Consider the following 14,994-nt stretch of genomic DNA (forward strand, 5'->3'; position numbering starts at 1 on the left):
GGTTGTGCTTCGGAGGCTGCGGAACCTCTTTCTAGAGTCCAGCAGTGAAAACAGCGGTATAGCTCGGGTGGTAGAGCGGCCGTGCCAGCAACTTGAGGGCTCCAGGTTCAATCCCCACTTCCACCATCCTAGTCACTGCCGTCGTGTCCTTGGGCAAGACAGGTGCATGTCTTCGCAGGTGGGAGGGGCCAATCCCCATAAAAGCATAAAATTGATAAAAAGCAACCAAGCATTTGTCAATCAATTTTTTATTGAAGTGGGACAGCAGCAGCACTCAACCCATGGTACCACATGGTGCCACATGGTACCACTCCGCAGCGCTGAGCCCATGGTACCGCCTGGAAAAAAGATGACTATCAGAAGGAGTGAAATGTACAAAAAAATGTGTATGTGTCAGTAGAGTTGTGTGTGTTAATCCTGCTACCTTATATGGAGTGGCTTCGTCTGGCCCTTTTGGCCGCCGGTGCCTCATCACCGGGATCCTCTACGATCCCTTCGCCGCCATCGCGGGCCACGATCCCTTCGCCGCCATCGCGGGCCACGATCCCTTCGCCGCCAACATCGCGGGCCACGATCCCTTCGCCGCCAACATCGCGGGCCACGATCCCTTCGCCGCCATCGCGGGCCACGATCCCTTCGCCGCCATCGCGGGCCACGATCCCTTCGCCGCCATCGCGGGCCACGATCCCTTCGCCGACATCGCGGGCCACGATCCCTTCGCCGACATCGCGGGCCACGATCCCTTCACCGACATCGGGGGCCACGATCCCTTCACCGACATCGCGGGCCACGATCCCTTCGCCGCCATCGCGGGCCACGATCCCTTCGCCGCCAACATCGCGGGCCACGATCCCTTCGCCGCCATCGCGGGCCACGATCCCTTCGCCGCCAACATCGCGGGCCACGATCCCTTCGCCGCCAACATCGCGGGCCACGATCCCTTCGCCGCCATCGCGGGCCACGATCCCTTCGCCGCCATCGCGGGCCACGATCCCTTCGCCGCCATCGCGGGCCACGATCCCTTCGCCGACATCGCGGGCCACGATCCCTTCGCCGACATCGCGGGCCACGATCCCTTCGCCGACATCGCGGGCCACGATCCCTTCGCCGACATCGCGGGCCACGATCCCTTCGCCGACATCGCGGGCCACGATCCCTTCGCCGACATCGCGGGCCACGATCCCTTCGCCGACATCGCGGGCCACGATCCCTTCGCCGACATCGCGGGCCACGATCCCTTCGCCGACATCGGGGGCCACGATCCCTTCGCCGACATCGCGGGCCACGATCCCTTCGCCGACATCGCGGGCCACGATCCCTTCGCCGACATCGCGGGCCACGATCCCTTCGCCGACATCGCGGGCCACGATCCCTTCGCCGACATCGCGGGCCACGATCCCTTCGCCGACATCGCGGGCCACGATCCCTTCGCCGACATCGCGGGCCACGATCCCTTCGCCGACATCGGGGGCCACGATCCCTTCGCCGACATCGGGGGCCACGATCCCTTCACCGACATCGCGGGCGACTGTTGGCATTTTCCAAGTTGTGTTTGGTAAGACACAGAAATACAAGTTACAGTGAAGGTAAGATACAGGTTACAAATGAAACAGTTCATTGTCAGGCTACTCAAGGAGCTGATGTTGACTTTTCATACCTCTTCTCTTGAGAGCTCTGTTCTCAACTTGAAGGGCTTGGATTGTGTTCAGGGACTTCACTGCAAGAGAGGGCTTAAATTAAAAAAACAATATTATAATGTCAGATGGTACAAACCCCGTTTCCATACGAGGTGGGAAATTGTGTTAGATGTAAATATCAACGTAATACAATGATTTGCAAATCATTTTCAAGCCATATTCAGTTGAATATGCTACAAAGACAACATATTTGATGTTCAAACTGATAAACATTTTTTTTTTTGCAAATAATCATTAACTTTAGAATTTGATGGCAGCAACACGTGACAAAGAAGTTGGGAAAGGTGGCAATAAATACTGAAAACGTTGAGGAATGCTCATCAAACACTTATTTGGAACATCCCACAGGTGTGCAGGCTAATTGGGAACAGGTGGGTGCCATGATTGGGTATAAAAGTAGATTCCTTGAAATGCTCAGTCATTCACAAACAAGGATGGGGCGAGGGTCACCACTTTGTCAACAAATGCGTGAGCAAATTGTTGAACAGTTTAAGAAAAACCTTTCTCAAGCAGCTATTGCAAGGAATTTAGGGATTTCACCATCTACGATCCGTAATATCATCAAAGGGTTCAGAGGATCTGGAGAAATCACCGCACGTAAGCAGCTAAGCCCGTGACCTTCCATCCCTCAGGCTGTACTGCATCAACAAGCGACATCAGTGTGTAAGGGATATCACCACATGGGCTCAGGAACACTTCAGAAACCCACTGTCAGTAACTACAGTTGGTCGCTACATCTGTAAGTGCAAGTTAAAACTCTCCTATGCAAGGCGAAAACCGTTTATCAACAACACCCAGAAACTCCGTCGGCTTCGCTGGGCCTGAGCTCATCTAAGATGAACTGATTAAAGTGGAAACGTGTTCTGTGGTCTGACGAGTCCACATTTCAAATTGTTTTTAAAAACTGTGGACGTCGTGTCCTCCGGACCAAAGAGGAAAAGAACCATCCGGATTGTTATAGGCGCAAAGTGTAAAAGGCAGCATGTGTGATGGTATGGGGGTGTATTAGTGCCCAAGACATGGGTAACTTACACATCTGTGAAGGCGCCATTAATGCTGAAACGTACATACAGGTTTTGGAGCAACATATGTTGCCACCCAAGCAACGTTATCATGGACGCCCCTGCTTATTTCAGCAAGACAATGCCAAGCCACGTGTTACATCAACGTGGCTTCATAGTAAAAGAGTGCGGGTACTAGACTGGCCTGCCTGTAGTCCAGACCTGTCTCCCATTGAAAATGTGTGGCGCATTATGGAGCCTAAAATAGCACAACGGAGACCCCCGGACTGTTGAACAACTTAAGCTGTACATCAAGCAAGAATGGGAAAGAATTCCACCTGAGAAGCTTCACAAATGTGTCTCCTCACGTTTACTGAGTGTTGTTAAAAGGAAAGGCCATGTAACACAGTGGTGAACATGCCCTTTCCCAACTACTTTGGCATGTGTTGCAGCCATGAAATTCTAAGTTAATTATCATTTGCAAAAAAAAAAAAAAAAAGTTTATGAGTTTGAACATCAAATATGTTGTCTTTGTAGCATATTCAACTGAATATAGGTTGAAAAGGATTTGCAAATCATTGTATTCCGTTTATATTTACATCTAACACAATTTCCCAACTCATATGGAAACGGGGTTTGTAGAATCTACCTTCCTTACATTGGTTCTGGGCAAGCTCTTCTCGCGCCTTTCCGGCATCCTGAAGGGCCTTTCCGGCATCCCGACGGTCCTTTGCGGCATCCCGACGGTCCTTTCCGGCATCCTGAAGGGCCTTTGCGGCAACTTGACGTTCGAGGAATATGGCCCTTTCCTTTTCACAGTAGTACTCCTCCAGTCGTTCCCGCTGGTCTGGCGGCAAGTTTTCCAACAATTGCTGAATGTCCTGTTCAACACACACACACACACACACACACACACACACACACACACACACACACACACACACACACACACACACACACACACACACAGTATAGGCGACTTATATAAACCCTCGGTTACATTAGGCTGACCATATTGTGAAATCCCAAAAAGAGGACACATATATGCGACTAGGTGAACATTTGCCAGTGATACTCAAACTTGCTTTATAAACAGAGGTTGGTAATAACGCGCTACCAGTGCTGTACGGTGTCGTTGATGGGGAAGCAGCCGCATCGCTGCCTTCTCTCGTTATCCAGGCCCTCACACCCCCGGTTCAAAGCTCAGCTGCAGGGCGGATGTGGATGTTTTGTGAAGGGCCCGATACATCTCTAAGGTCACCGCCGCACCACCGCCCCGCCCCTTGCGTCAACCACCTTCACCTTCACCAATCAATCAAAACGGGACCGGCAGTTGGCGGCGGCGGCGTGTGACGGCAGCAGAGCGACGAGGGAGAGGCCCAGCTGGCGGCTGGCAGCAGCGGGACCACATCGCGGTGACAACGGCGAGGCTAGCGCGAGAGAGGCTAGAGCGAGGCTTGCCAGGCCAGACGGGATCCCATCAAAGATCTTGGGCATTAGACGACATCTATCGGGACCGGGGACAGCCTAGGCCGAAGGCAGTGAACACCTGCGACAGCCAAGATCAACATGGGGCCAAAGAAGGTGCTCTCTCCTGATGAAGGTGAGGAGATAAGGAGATGGCTTGAATTTTGAACAGCAGAGGTATCAGCCATTAAGCAGTACCAACAGACAATTATGCAGCTGGTGGAGGAGGTCAAAATTCTACGAGTCGAGAATGACGCAAAAAATGTACAAATAGAACAAATAACGGACCGAGTGGACGAACTGGAACAGTACACAAGAATAAATGACGTTATTCTGACCGGGCTTAATATAAAGCCCCGTTCATGAATTAATTACATATTACAAAACTGTTGTACACTAATTCATATATGTTATTTTGTTATATAAAAAGGTCAGTAAATGATTCTATATATTTGTAAACGCTTTGAAGTGGGAAAGGGATAGGATCAGGCACGTGCACACATAGGGCCCTATGGGTGCTTGAGCCCCTGCCCTTTTTTGCCTCGTCTTAAAAAGTGCCCTCTGCCTGTGTGTGCTTTTTCTCTTTTTTTCTTCTTCTTTAAACAACAGTAATAAATTCCTGTCAAGGATGTAAAAAAAACAAACAAAAAAACCAGCGGTACAAAAACTCCACGTTTTCTTGTAATACCGGGTTGTTTAAGCCTGCCACTTCCGCCAGAAAGAGAGAGAGAGGGCGAGTGAGTGAGTAAGTAAGAGGAGAGAGAGCCAACTGCGCCCGTGAGGAGACGTGACAGTGGAGCAACTTGAACCTGTGAGTTATGGTCTAGTCGCCGTCCACTTATTCAGCATCTAATATGGGTAATATTTCAGAAACACGCTGTATTATTCTAGTATTCAGTGTGCCAGCTTCTGTTTTTGCCGGACGTCGGAGCACGCCGCATCAATGGGCGAGGGCGGACCTACGTCACTTCCGCCCTCCAATCCCCTAGCAACGCGGTCGCCATATTGAATTGGTTGAAAACAAACCAGCTCACAGCGAACACAGCATTGACAGAAAAGGCATTTAACGAGGTTTCACGGCATTTTAAACTGTTCTAAATGGCGTATGATTATGTAAATAGTCTTTCCAGTGAGGCTAGGTTAAGATACGAGTTAAAATGTTCTGTAGTTGGATTAAACGACTGCCCTTACCGCCTTCCAGCAGATGCGTGGACTGATAATCCTACACAATGGCCGGACATGGAATTTGGAAATCTTTATGTCTAAAAGTTAAAGTACCAATGATTGTCACACACACACTAGGTGTGGCGAGATTATTCTCTGCATTTGACCCATCACCCTTGATCACCCCCTGGGAGGTGAGGGGAGCAGTGGGCAGCAGCGGTGGCCGCGCCCGGGAATCATTTTGGTGATTTAACCCCCAATTCCAACCCTTGATGCTGAGTGCCAAGCAGGGAGGTAATGGGTCCCATTTTTATAGTCTTTGGTATGACTCGGCCGGGGTTTGAACTCACAACCTACCGATCTCAGGGCGGACACTCTAACCACTAGGCCACTGAGTCACAAGCGCACCAGGTCGGTTGTTCGCTTCGGTTGTTATATAACGAATAAATCACATAAAAATGGTTCAATCACCCAAGGTATGTTGATAAATGATAATAAGGATGACACGGTGGCTACCAGTATCTGTACATTGATTATATCTGTAGAGAGCTCATTCAAATTCAGTTCAGTATTATGATTTATTATTTGCTGAATGACTGGAAATAGCCTTTATACCGTATGTTATTGTTGTGCAACAACAACAACTTCAGCTGTCGAACGTTATTCAGTAAAAATTCAACGGGTTCAACATTAGCATGGACCAAGTTGTGGTTAAGAAGGTGGATTTTTGTTCCTTATATTTACCAGAAACGAAGTGATCCGAACACACGACCCGGGATTTTGGGGGACTCCAGTGAGAACCGTCCTCGTTTTCCCGGTGTAAAGCTGCGAGCCATTTGTCTCGTCTCTGTGGGCTTTTAGCACGCTTTGGCAGAACAAAATACCACCTTTGTTTTCCCTGTTTCCAGTTGTGGTTTGCACAACCAAAAACAACACAGTTTTTGGGCATTTTGGAGGCAGAATGCCGGGTTTAATCAGCGCAGGTCGACAGGTTAAAGAGTAATGGCGACGGTTTGTTTTCAACGCCAGTCAGGTTGCTATGGCTCGAAGAACCCGTATGTAGCTCAGTTGCCCGGATGTCGGCCCTGCCCCATTGAGCACCGCACATCAAGTCCGCACAGAGCAGAGCGGATCGTGCGGGACAGGAAGTAGTGTACAAAATACAAAATAAAACACCGGGTTAATTTTCAAAATAAAATGCACTGTGTCTAATAATAAACCAGTGTTTTGTTGCTTTTCATGTCTTCCAAGACTATGATAATGTGAATTAACTCATTATAACAATAATTTGTTGACACAAAAGAAATGGCAATCACTTTTACAAGTAGTTAGCTTCCTATTAGCAATTTTAATTTTACATTAATTTCCATATTGTGTAAAGGACCAAAAAAAAATGTCCTGCCCTTTTCTGACTTTGAGCCCCTGCCCCTCTTTAATCATGTGCACGTCCCTGGATAGGATTACCGTACATACGCTTTGCTTCTTCCTACTGTAAAATGAAATGATTTGAAATTGTGTGATGTATTATGATGTAATTAGTCCTGACAATATAGCACAAAAACAGACGTAAATACCACTGCATTCCATTTCTATTGTATTATAATTATCACTAATAAAGAATTATTGTTGAATTTTGTGTTTGAGTGTTAGTCCTGACAATATAGCACAAAAACAGACGTTAGCACAAAAACAGACGTAAAAACCACTGCATTCCATTTCTATTGTATTATAATTACCTGCGGGTGTTCTATTCTCAAGACAAAATGGACGTTCTCCTAACGTTCGCGTGTTACCTACACACTTAAGTGTGTTGTTCGAAAGAAAGAAAGAGAGAATTGCAAAGCCTGCGGTTCTATTCTCAAGACAAAATGGACGTTCTCCTAACGTTCGCGTGTTACCTACACACTTAAGTGTGTTGTTCGAAAGAAAGAAAGAGAGAATTGCAAAGCCTGCGGTTCTATTCTCAAGACAAAATGGACGTTCTCCTAACGTTCGCGTGTTACCTACACACTTAAGTGTGTTGTTCGAAAGAAAGAAAGAGAGAATTGCAAATTTGCGGGTGTTCTATTCTCAAGACAAAATGGACGTTCTCCTAACGTCCGTGTGTTACCTACACACTTAAGTGTGTTGTTCGAAAGAAAGAAAGAGAGAATTGCAAATTTGCGGGTGTTCTATTCTCAAGACAAAATGGACGTTCTCCTAACGTCCGTGTGTTACCTACACACTTAAGTGTGTTGTTCGAAAGAAAGAAAGAGAGAATTGCAAATTTGCGGGTGTTCTATTCTCAAGACAAAATGGACGTTCTCCTAACGTCCGTGTGTTACCTACACACTTAAGTGTGTTGTTCGAAAGAAAGAAAGAGAGAATTGCAAATTAAGTACCTGCGGGTGATCCATTCTCAAAAGACCAAATGTTTTCCAAAAAACGCGTCTGGTCTGCTGCGTGGCGCCAAAGACACTTAAAGGATGCGAATACTGAAGTTACGTGACACGTGACAAGAGGGTCCCTCCTCCCCCCCGCACGGTGCTCACGTGACCCGCTGCAGCCAATCACGCTCTATAAAATCTAGCATTCCAAGATGGCTGCCAGGCCTGGATGAAGCCGGTATGTTTTAAAGTTGTCGTTTGCTTGCATATTGTAAAAACAACCGTCCAACATTTTACAACTAATTGTAAACTTGTAGGTGCCGAACATCAGGGACGTGTTGCGACGAGAGAGTGTGTCGATGATAAGATATTAAGCCGAGTTGGTAAGTGAATCTGTTTGCTAATAGTAGCGACTAGCCGTACCCATGTATTTCCTATAGGCGATTAGCATCGGCTTTGAATCCCGTTGCCTCCAATGTTTCTGATCTGATTGAATTTATATTTATGTCGAGTCTTTATTTTGGGTTTTTTTTTAGTTTATTATTCTTCGGTCAATGGTCAACAAAATAAACAAACAGTTGCACATTCATAGCTTGAAAATGAAAATGAAAATGTTGCAGACCGAAAGGGTTTAGGCTGAAGTTGAACACTTATAGCGCCTAACCCTATAAACAATGTCAAGTACAAGATGAACTTCCGAAAATGATGAAATGTCCTTTGTACAACATATTATAAATACACATTATACACAACATGAACACTGTTCAATTATATACACAGTAAAGGCATGTGAAATATCCTTATACACCTTTGTACCAATTTATATACTATATACAAACAATTATACTTCCATTATTATTTATATCCCACATTTAGTATTTTAATTAACATTGATCATAGTATTAACTACTGTGTTGATTCAAGAGTGATATATTTTTCCAAGACATTGGTCTTAAAGTGTTTTTTTAAATGTGTGAAGGACCTGGAACATTTGAAGGAATCATCCAAGCTGTTCCACAGTTGAACCCCCCTGACACAAACACATCTACTTTTTAAGATCCTTCTTATCTTAGCTTTCTGGAAGACAGCTGAACCTCTGAGGTCATAGGTATTCTCTCTGGGTTTGAACCTCTCCTGTAGACACCCAGGCAGCATGTGGTTATGAGCTTTGTACGTCACAATAGCAGTGTTGAGGTCAACAAGATCATGCAGTTTTAAGGTTTTTAATTTAATAAACAGAGCATTGGTATGGTCATGATAATCTGCATAATTTACAATTCTAATCGCTTTCTTTTGAAGTAAGAATATAGAGTTGATGTTTGTTTTGTAATTGTTACCCCAGATTTCAACACAATAATTAAGATAAGGGAGTACGAAAGAATTATATAACATATTAAGAGCCTTTTGATTTACGTAGTTTTTGATTTTATGTAACATAGCAATATTTTTTGCCATCTTTGTCTTAAGTATATTTATGTACAGTTTCCAATTTAATTTATCATCTATATAGATTCCCCAAAATTTTGTTGAATACACCCTTTCTATCTCCATATCATCAATTCTTATATGACACTGTATGTTATTTTTCCTATTTCCAAAAATTATATATTTTGTTTTATTTAGGTTGATTGACAGTTTATTGGCATCAAACCATTGCTTTAGTATATGGAGTTCGCTCTCTACAGTCTCTAAGAGTTGGCCAAGGTCTTGCCCAGAACAGTACAGACTTGTATCGTCAGCAAAGAGAATACAATTGAGTTTTTTAAAGATTTTGCAGATATCATTAATATACAATAAAAACAATTTTGGTCCCAGTACAGAACCTTGGGGCACTCCATGTGTTATAATCTTTTTATCTGAATCTACATTGTTCATATGCACATACTGTTCTCTACCACCAAGATAACTTTTCAACCAATCATGAGCAAGACCTCTAAAACCGTACCTCTGCATTTTGTTTCAAAGTAATGTGTGATGGATGGTGTCAAAGGCCTTGCTCAGGTCAATAAAAACGCCAACAACAAACTCCCTCTTATCAATAGCAGTGGTTACCTCCTCAACTAGTTCCATCACTGCCATGGAAGTGGACCTGTTTGCTCGAAAACCGTATTGGTGTTCACTTAGCAAGTGATGCTTGTCAATAAAACTGTCTAATCTTGACTCAAATAATTTTTCAAGGACTTTTGAAAATTGTGAGAGTAGAGAAATAGGCCTATAGTTGGTGAACTGATGCTTATCTCCACTTTTGAAGATGGGAATAACTTTTGCCGTTTTCATTTTCTTTGGGAAAACTCCTTTTGTAAAAGAAATATTACATATATAAGTGAAGGGAACAGCTATAAAATCAACAATTTCTTTGATCAGAGAAAAGTCCAAGTCACAGCAGTCTGTTGACTTCTTGTTTTTCTGAGAATTTACAATTTCTGTGATTTCACTTTCATAAACGGGGGAAATAAAAAACGATTCTAAGTTCCTTTGAATGGTTTGTTCATTAAATTTGACACAGTTTTCAGGTTGTGCAATTTCATTTGCTAAATTAGGTCCAACATTCACAAAGAAGGTGTTAAAAGCATCCGTTATTTCCTTAGGGTCATTTATAGTTTGATTATTTTCTATGAAATAGCTTGGATGTTCATTATTTGTCATGTTTTTTTTAATGATACCATTTAAAACTTTCCACGTACCCTGGATGGTATTTTTATGTTGTTCTAATAGGTTACAGTAATATGTTCTTTTGCTGTGCTTTATTATTTGTGTTAACTTATTTTTGTACGTTTTATATTTGTGTTCAGTTTCTTTGGTTCTGTGCTTTAAATGTCTTCTGTAAAGATCATTTTTCTTTTTGCAGGACTTCAATAACCCTTTTGTGATCCACGGTTTGTCCTTGACAGTGCTGTCCTTAATGTCATGTTTTGTCATTGGACAGTGCTTATCATACAGTGTTATGAAAATGTTGAGAAAGGTTTCATATGCCTCATTCGGGTCTGTGGAGGTATAAACCTCCCCCCAGTCTTGAGCACATAACTCAGACTTGAATGCTGCCATAGTTTCTGGTGTTTGGTGTCTAACAAATCTATATTGAACTGCTTTTTTGGCCCCTCTCTCATCAAAGAAATGGTGTAAAATGCTGAATACAGGTAGATGATCACTTACGTCATTGAGTAGTAGTCCTGCTGTTATTTGATTGGTGAAAATGTTATCTATCAGTGTGGCAAAGTCTACTGTTATTCTAGTTGGTTTTGTGATAAGGGGAAAGAAATGATTGCTGTACAGTCCTGTTATAAAATGGGTTGTTTTGGTACTGTCCATGGGGTTCAGAAGATTAATATTAAAATCACCGCACACAATATGGATCTTGTTTGATTTAATAAACAAATAATCCAATTTTTGATTGAATGTATCTAGACATGATCCAGGTGTTCTATAAACACAACTGACATTTATTTTTTTTGATTTTTCTACTTCAATTTCTACAGTTATACATTCAAAAACTCCAGCTATAGCAGTTGATTTGCTGTCAATCTTCCAACATTTTAAATCTTGATTTACAAAAAGTGCTACTCCTCCTCCCCTTTTTCCAACTCTGTTTGTGGTGAATAATTCATAACCATCCAATCTTATTTCACAACACTTATTCTCATCAAGCCAAGTCTCTGAGACTGCAACAATACTAAATTTATTGAACTGGCTCAGATATTCTCTAATATTGTCAACATTTTTATACAAGCTTCGGCTATTAAAATGTATTACAGTAAACGATTTGTCCACATTCACACATTTAAATTGTTCGTCTGTGTAGTACTCACAGTTTCTGGTAATATTATTGTAAAGATTACAATGGGGATCTATGTCACTGCCAAACTCATTTGAATTGCAGTTGTAATTGATATTGTCGTAGAAGTCTAGTTGGATGTGATTATAATTATTATACAGTTCACTACTATGATTATTATCAGTATTTCTACATTCTAATTCCTTATCACCAACATTGGTAAAGATATTTTTTAATTCACTCCCCATTATATTTTAGTATATATTTACATCTTTTTCTTTGTACAGATAACACATTTGTATCCACCTCCACTGAAACACGCACACACACCCACGCACACAACTGACAATACTTTTACTCTATTATGAGCGTCCCAAAACAGTCCAAATGAAAACAAGTTTGTATTTGGTATTAAGTTAGTGTTTATACGTGGTGTTGAGTATATGTCTTTATGATCCAAGGTAAGAAAAAGTAAAAAAAAACAACAAAAATAGTCTGAGCATTCCAAAAATAAGCTCATCAAAAATCTCACTGTAGCTGTCCTCATCAAAAAAGGAACGATCAAAAAATGAGCTCGACGAGAGTGCAATTGTGATTGTCCAAAAAATGGAACAATCGACATTATCTGAATTGTTCGAGGTCTTCAAGTTCTCTTACCAGTATCACTTTAGCTTTTTCCGGCGTAGATCCATTCAGCTGAATGAAAACCTTGCAGTTTCTTGTCCATGTGGCTCCAATCTTGTTGTTTTTCCTGAGGATCCGTGCTTCCCGTGCTATATCCGATATTTTCTTGGTCGGATGCTCGTTGATATACACCGCTGATCCCTTTAACTTTCTTCCTTGTCTCAGTAGTTCCGTTTTGTGTCTCCGGTTTACAAAGCGCACAAGGACTGCAGGCTTTGCTCTGTCTCTGCGTGGCAGTGTATGACACGCTGAGATATTGTTTGCATCCACGTGTATGTCTTTTCCTTTCAAAAAGTGCAAGACTTGGTCCTCCAGAGTTTGCAGATCCTCTGTCTCCGCGTCCTCTCCAACATTCCTGCCCGCCGTAGCAGCTCGGGCATATGAGCGCGGTCTGATGTTTAGTCCCGTGATGATGACATCTTCCATCCTTGTGTACTGCTCCAAGTTTTCAACTCTCCTTTCAAGATCAGTTATTGTCTTGTCTTTTTGTCGGATTGTTTCTTTGAGTTTCCTCACTTCATCTACAAGCTCCGTTAGCTTGCTTAGCTGTTGGGAGACGCTAGCCAGGTCCCCTGACATGAAGTTTAGCGACTTGCGTATTTCCTCTATGTCATTCTCCATCTGTGCGCTCTTCTTTGGAGGAGGCATGACAAAAATTACGTCGATGCTTCCCACGCCTTTTCTTTGTATTTTGACAGAGTGGATTTGATAATAATTACTAAATGTTGTCGCAACTTACGGGAGCGCCGCCATCTTTTTACAACTACTTCCTGTTCCTGCTTCAACTTACATATGGTATCTGAGTATTGTGGCGTTTTAAGGCCATTTGCACTTTTTATGCTGTGGTAAAGACAATGAATGAACACTGCAGCTGTTCTTTGGTTAGAGCCGTCGTAGTGACGTCACTGTTACTGTTCAGATGCTACTCCCGTCATAGTGACAACACTGTGTACTGTCGTGTTTATTTTATACATGCATGTGATTGTTAATGTTAGCAGTATTATTTATTGAAGGTCGAACGATAGATGACTTAATGTTGATGTTATGTGCGCACATTGATACTTACGCAGGCCAGGTCCCTAAGTCTTGGATGGCGAGCTGTAGATAGGCCTCGAGCCTGAGGCCAAGGATCTCCACCTGCTCCGGTCGGGCCGGTAGGCGGCTTATAGCCGAACCCCTTGCCTCGCACCTCATTGCTCTGCGGCCCTCAGTCAGCCGTCAGCCCCGTCGAAGGCAGCCCCAGGCGGACATACACAAGCACGAAGAAGCACCACTGACAGGTAACGTCCGAATTCTAAATCAGTCCAAAAATGTCCCACAACAACGTCCGTGTTGTACGACTAAAACATTAGCATTGGCTATTTTTTATTGATTTTTGTCATGTAAGGTTATTGTCCAAATTAATGTTCCAAGGTACCCACTTAAACGTTGCCTTAAATGTTATGTGTTTACTATACATAATACACGGGAAAAGCGTGTAAACCAGCAGACGGATGTAATGACCAGCGTTAGCTTGTTAAGACTGAAATAGATTGGTGAATTTTGGATTGTTGTCTCTTTTTTTTCAGCTTGCCTGCTTATTCGGCTAAAGTGTGCGTCGTTTCGGTCAAATTTCGGTTCAAATATGTGTATTTTTTAACAAAGTCCTGTCCAAATAGTAGCTGTCCCGATAATGTAAACAACGAAACACCGGCTGTGTTTGTGTTGCTGCAGCCGGCCGCAATACACCGCTTCCCACCTACAGCTTTCTTCTTTGCTGTCTCCATTGTTCATTGAACAAATTGCAAAAGATTCACCAACACAGATGTCCAGAACACTGTGGAATTTTGCCATGAAAACAGACGACTTAATAGCTGGCCACCATGCTGTCCCAAAATGTCCTCTACAATCCGTGACGTCACGCGCAGGCGTCATCATACCGAAACGTTTTCAGCAGGATATTTCGGCGTGAAACTTAAAATTGCACTTTAGTAAGCTAACCCGGCCGTATCATTGATATATAAACTATCAGACTGCGTGGTCGGTAGTAGTGGCTTTCAGTAGGCCTTCAATGATCACATGAAAACCACTGATTTTGTTTAGCTTGAGTTTCTCTCCACTAATTGTAAAACCTAGCAGAATAACAAAGGACAGCTTAGCACTGATTGACAATATTTTTATAAATGTATTTGATGGGAATTGAAAAAGTGGACTCTTAGTGACTGATGGGAGTGATCTCTCCCTTAGAGATAGGGTGAGAAGCTCTGCCATCCGGGGGGAGCTCAAAGTAAAGCCGCTGCTCCTCCACATGGAGAGGAGCCAGATGAGGTGGTTCGGGCATCTGGTCAGGATGCCACCCGAACGCCTCCCTAGGGAGGTGTTTAGGGCACGTCCGACCGGTAGGAGGCCGCGGGGAAGACCCAGGACACGTTGGGAAGACGATGTCTCCCGGCTGGCCTGGGAACGCCTCGGGGTCCCACAGGAAGAGGGAAGTCTGGGCTTCCCTGCTTAGGCTGCTGCCCCCGCGACCCGACCTCGGATAAGCGGAAGAAGATGGATGGATGAATGATGAGAAAAAGTTCAAACGTGTATCTGACATTAAAAATGCAATGTTTCTTGGTGGAGTTTGTCAAAGTGAGGTGTTAGAAGTGGTCAGAAAGTTTAAAAACAAAACATCTGTCGATGGTAACAACGTGGATATGTCACTTGTTAAAGTGGTGGAGGATTGTGTCCTGAAGCCGTTTACTCACACATGTAATAAATCTTTATCATCTGGAACTTTTCCTGACAAAATGAAAATTGCTAAAGTTATTCCGATTTATAAAAATGATGATAAACATATGGTCTCAAATTATAGACACGGG

The 14,994-nt window shown here is 43.5% G+C and overlaps 1 protein-coding gene across 3 annotated transcripts; it reads right to left on the reverse strand.

Annotated features, from left to right (window-relative positions):
- Positions 1–232: 232 nt before the first annotated feature.
- On the reverse strand, positions 233–13,093 carry LOC140679269 (uncharacterized). Of its 3 annotated transcripts, none has more exons than XM_072914364.1 (5): positions 12,125–13,093; positions 3,357–3,579; positions 1,658–1,717; positions 425–1,528; positions 233–353 (listed from the first exon to the last, which is right to left on the reverse strand). In XM_072914364.1, exons 1-4 carry the CDS (start codon positions 12,797–12,799, stop codon positions 426–428), a joined length of 2,061 nt encoding a protein of 686 aa, XP_072770465.1. In that variant the 5' UTR covers positions 12,800–13,093; the 3' UTR covers positions 233–353; position 425. The 3 variants fall into 3 exon arrangements, with proteins under 3 accessions (XP_072770465.1, XP_072770464.1, XP_072770466.1); XM_072914363.1 differs by having other exon boundaries at positions 233–338; positions 12,125–13,084; XM_072914365.1 differs by lacking the exon at positions 12,125–13,093 and adding an exon at positions 7,711–10,578 and having other exon boundaries at positions 233–338.
- Positions 13,094–14,994: the final 1,901 nt, after the last annotated feature.

This window comes from Nerophis lumbriciformis, linkage group LG12 (assembly GCF_033978685.3).
Source record: "Nerophis lumbriciformis linkage group LG12, RoL_Nlum_v2.1, whole genome shotgun sequence".
Taxonomy (NCBI): domain Eukaryota; kingdom Metazoa; phylum Chordata; class Actinopteri; order Syngnathiformes; family Syngnathidae; genus Nerophis; species Nerophis lumbriciformis.